Below are 4,609 nucleotides of genomic sequence, written 5' to 3' on the forward strand. Positions count from 1 at the left end.
GGTAGTGAAGGCTTATTGCTTATATGCTTTCATTTCGTGCTCGGGAGTCGAATAGCCAATACGGTATTCGTGTCTCTTCTGATCTGAGGGCACAAAACTATAATAGCTACAACTTAAACCTTTGATTTACGGTAGCTGTAGTAGTTCTGAGGCATCGCTCTGCTGGAGGGCGTTGAGCTTTGTGTCTCCACGAGGTGCGTGCACTGAGACCTCAGCTGATGTGGTCTCATTTATTCAACTAGGGAACCTTCATGACAATGTTTCACTGGTAGGAATCATGTTTAATACCTGTGTCAAAACCATCCTTTTTCCAGAATAGATTGAAAAGAAGGAAAATACTGACAGGTTTTGTAACTGGAGAGTCCTTTCGTAACTAGTACTTTGTGATATTTTTGTTGTGACATTTGATTGGCAAAACAAAGCACTGCAGACATTCCAGGGCGATACTGGGACAGTACTGATTGGTTTTGTCTCTCTGCAGTCAAGTCAACACTTGTTCAGGTTTTTGTGCCGTACCTATTGCTGTGACCTCTGAGATACTCATAGTTCACTTGTCTTGGATTTAAAAAATAGAAGTCAAGATTCTTCTGTTGTCTTTCTGTGATCAGGCATAATGCTGCAGTCCCTGCCTATTACTCAAGGGACGTCCTGTACGTGTAATGTATTCCCAGCCAGCATTAAACCTGATGCAAACTGAAAATACTGTGTCTACACAGTAAGCCAAGCAGCTCCAGAAACACACTGAAATTACTGCATATTCATAGTATATTCATTCCATGCAGGCACAGAAACACTGTCAGAGGGAAAAAAAGGTACCAGCTAGGAGCAGCTTCTTAATATTTCCATGGAAAGTAACCCAGCCAGCATTCTTGTTTGTGGAAGCACAGTGGGCTAGATAGTTGTTCTCGTGGGCTTTGTGTGTCCCTGGAGCCTCAAGCAGAGCTTGCATGTCTTCTCTTACTCTGCTGGCATGACGGAGAGAGAACTTCTGAGCAGACTCCTCTGCCTTAGGAAGAAGTAGGAGACAAAAATGGTTTGCGCTTCTTGATCTCATGTATGCTGCATAGGAGATTGAGTGTGTTTCTTCTTGGGCTGAGCATTTCTTCTGCATTTTGGGCTGCATGAGATTTCTGCTGCAATTTTGAACCAGCAACAAGGTGTACTAAAAAGAGACTTCTTAAGAAAGCATTACATTACTGCTTTAACAGAAGTGAAAATATTTGTGTTATTACTAAATGAGATGTCAGGCCTCGTGCCTTTGACTTGAAAGAACAATTCTGTGACATTGCATTTTATTTCATTTGCGTCTGTACAAGTAAGAATCTTATAGCTGCGAATCAATGCAAACTTTAAGAAAATATTTGTTTTTATCTCCTAGGCTACTCGACATGCAGAGATGGTGGTAATCGATCAGGTCCTTGACTGGTGCAAGCAACACAACAGAGATTATACAGAAGTGTTTGCACACTCGGTGTTGTACGTAACTGTAGAGCCTTGTATCATGTGTGCAGCTGCCTTGCGCTTGATGAGTATCCTTTAGTGTTTATTCATGCTGGGAAAATGAATGTCAAAATGTTACTCTTCTGGCAGTGAGCCCACACAGAAGGGCTTGATGCTGTCAGGCAAGCTGACAGAGGTGCCATCTTATGGTTTGAAAGTCTGCACCCGTCTCCACTTACTGCATGGTAAATAGGGAGAGCCTCACAAATGAAAGAGAAAGGGGGCAATTATGACAAACAGCAATTTCCCTTAGGGAAGTAAAAATACGTTTTAGAGACACCTGTTATTATGTAAAATGAGCTAATCTCAGTGTTCGGTTCTGAATGTTGTAACAGTCAGTAAACCGTAGCCAGGTATGCCTCTGCTTTGGGATTCATGCTTCTCCTTTTCTGAGGAAAGCTGGATGTGCATCTTCAGCAATACATCTTATGTTACTCAGAAATAAGCTCTGATTTTGAGGGAGGAATTGTAGTGCAAACTAGAAATTTAGTTTGAAAAGTGCAAGCGCGTTTTAGTGAAGTTTAATGACTGCTTAAATCAGGCTGCTGTACTTCCTGCTTGCTTTTCACTTTAGTACCTTAACTCATTAACATAAATTCCACGGGTTGTATATGGCTGCCAAAACGTGCGATTTGGAGGCTGTGGCTCAGTTTTGAGCATCTCATCTGATGAGATGGTAGACACAGGAGAACCATTTGAAGTAAGCTATAAAATGTTTTCCTTTGATTTTCAGCTAGGGTACTGGCTTTGTTACCATGCTTTGAGAATGTTATGCATTAGTTTAAGAGAACTCAGATGAAAGATGATCAGAAGTCAAGTAAACTTAACTTAGAAGAAAATTAAATCCTTAAATTAAAGAAAATTGAGGAAAAGCCTTAAAATTTTTAAAAAGGTGCGTCAAAGAGGAAAGGAAAGAATTATACTTGTGAAGCGAGGTAAGGAATAAATATATCTAAAAGATGTGTAGTACTTAGAACAGTAAGTATGTGCCACAGGAAGAGCTGAGGGAAAATTATTTTAAACTGCAGAGTGTAGAAATACATAATCCGTAAAGATCAAGTTAACAGGAAGTTACTAAGTTACATTTTTTATCTGAGCCACTGGAAATGATTGTATTTTTGCTCCCAGTCTATCCATACACGAGGTAAAATGCATTACCTTAGACCTGCTTCACATAGTTCAAATCTCAAAACAAATATGGACTGCAAAAGTAGCAGAGGCGATTTAGTTTAGGTATCAGGAAGCTTTCTGAACAGTGAAGGATACCGAAGGACCAGAACAGAGTGTCTGGGGAGAATGAGGCATCTTTGTCATTTAAGAAAGGCTGGACAGGCATTCAGTGAAGGTATAGCATACATACATCTAGATGCTTTACAGCATTATACTAGTATTTCTATATACCTGTACGTACAGAGTGTTTATAGCATTATATTTACATTACACGCAGTTGTAGAAGATCCTGCCTCATACAAGGATTCCAGTTAGGGTTCTTAGAGTTCTTTTCCACATTTAATGTTTATGATTTAATGAAGGTAAAAAATAAGTAATCTCCTTCAGCATTGTAAATAAATACTAAAGGCTCAAGGCTTGGAAGGAATTTCAGTCAGCAAGGCAATACCGTTTGGCAGTCCAGTGTAAAAAAGTTAAGCATTTTCTGTCAGGGTGTTTGTGAGACTAGCATCTGAATGAATTTGTGTAGTGACTACTGGAAGATGTTCATTTGCTAACATGGGCACATGGTGGTTTATTTTTCTGTATGTTCAGAAGAAAGGAAGGAGAAGATTCTTGCTACTACAAATCCGTCTTTGTTTCTGCAGACAACTGCAGTGGGATGTATAGGTATAATTCATTATTTTCCAGTGTGGATGGAGATTCATTTAGTGTTTAGTGACATTTAAATATTCAATGTTCATGGCCTGGAAAAGTATTTTGGAAGGACAAAAAATGGTCTGAGAGGTGACTCTTAGGAATAAAGAATAGGTGTGTGTACAAATGTTTTGTGGTAGGAGTCTTATCTACAAATACCTAGGTGTATGTCTCTTACTTTTCCAAGTGCTTGAGGAATATGTGAAGTAAGTTGGAAACACGTTAAGAAAGAAATCGAGATTGCATAAATATTTTACTGAAGTTGTTAAGAAGGTTTGTTTTCCCTAACTTTAAGTTATTAGGGAAATTATTTACTCTACTAAGCCTCAACGTAGTATTTTTCAAATGTATTAATTATTCAGCCTGAAAAGCAGATTTTCTGACCCCCAGGTAGTAAAAGGTACATGTTAAATAAGTGGAATAGACAGTACAGTTGTTTACAATTATTCTATACTTAAAGCATTATTGTGAAGCATGGATTATGTTATTCTCAGATGCGCTCATGAACATAACTATAATTTTAACAGTGCATTTCTGGCTATCGTGCCAAAGAAGCAGTGGAAATGTTAAAAGCTTTCTACAGACAAGAAAATCCCAATGGTATGTTTCACATTAATGGATCCATTTTGGTCCCAACCTAATTTAAAATAATGCTGGCACTGGTATGACTGTAATTCACTTCTGATGTTTTTTCTCCCTTTGTTTCTTCTTGGCAGCACCACCGTCAAAAGTACGGAAAAAGGACAATCGTAAATAGCCCTACGCTGATGGGAGACAGAAACTTCCCCAAAAATGATAGGCAAAGGTTTTTTCTGCATCCTTCTTTTTTTAAAGTGTACAGTCCAGTTGAACTACGTCTAACATTCTGTACAGAGTTTTTACCACCTGTTCCTGCACGCCTGTGTGTGTAATTTGTTGTTATCATACATGACCAAAGAGAATAACTGGCTCTTTTTAGAAAGAGGAAAATTCATGGTTCAAGTTCACTACCATCAGATGGATCCAGTAAAATTATGCCATTCTGTACATCACATTCTACAATACTTTCTTTCCTTCTCTCTGTGGAGCAGCATCTTGCTTTTCAGTAGTAAATGTCTGCTTAGGCAAGTAAGTAAATCTCTTGGAAGTTTACAACTGTAAGACCTTCATGGTCCTTGTGTGTATATTTAATCAAAAGGCACGTGGAATCATAAGGAATTGTGCCGTCCTTGAAGACTTGTAGACCATTGTAACGGTTCTTCAA

General features: G+C 38.6%; 1 protein-coding gene across 1 annotated transcript; it reads left to right on the forward strand.

The window, feature by feature from the left end:
- Nucleotides 1–1,378: 1,378 nt before the first annotated feature.
- On the forward strand, nucleotides 1,379–4,123 carry ADAT2 (adenosine deaminase, tRNA-specific 2; the record flags this gene model as incomplete). The annotated part of the gene is made up of 4 exons (XM_010133272.1): nucleotides 1,379–1,529; nucleotides 2,094–2,200; nucleotides 3,894–3,966; nucleotides 4,083–4,123. Coding segments are annotated over 4 exons (372 nt in total), but the record flags the coding sequence as incomplete, so codon positions are not given.
- Nucleotides 4,124–4,609: the final 486 nt, after the last annotated feature.

The sequence above is a fragment of the Buceros rhinoceros genome, unplaced genomic scaffold (assembly GCF_000710305.1).
Source record: "Buceros rhinoceros silvestris isolate BGI_N320 unplaced genomic scaffold, ASM71030v1 scaffold4193, whole genome shotgun sequence".
Lineage (NCBI taxonomy): Eukaryota > Metazoa > Chordata > Aves > Bucerotiformes > Bucerotidae > Buceros > Buceros rhinoceros.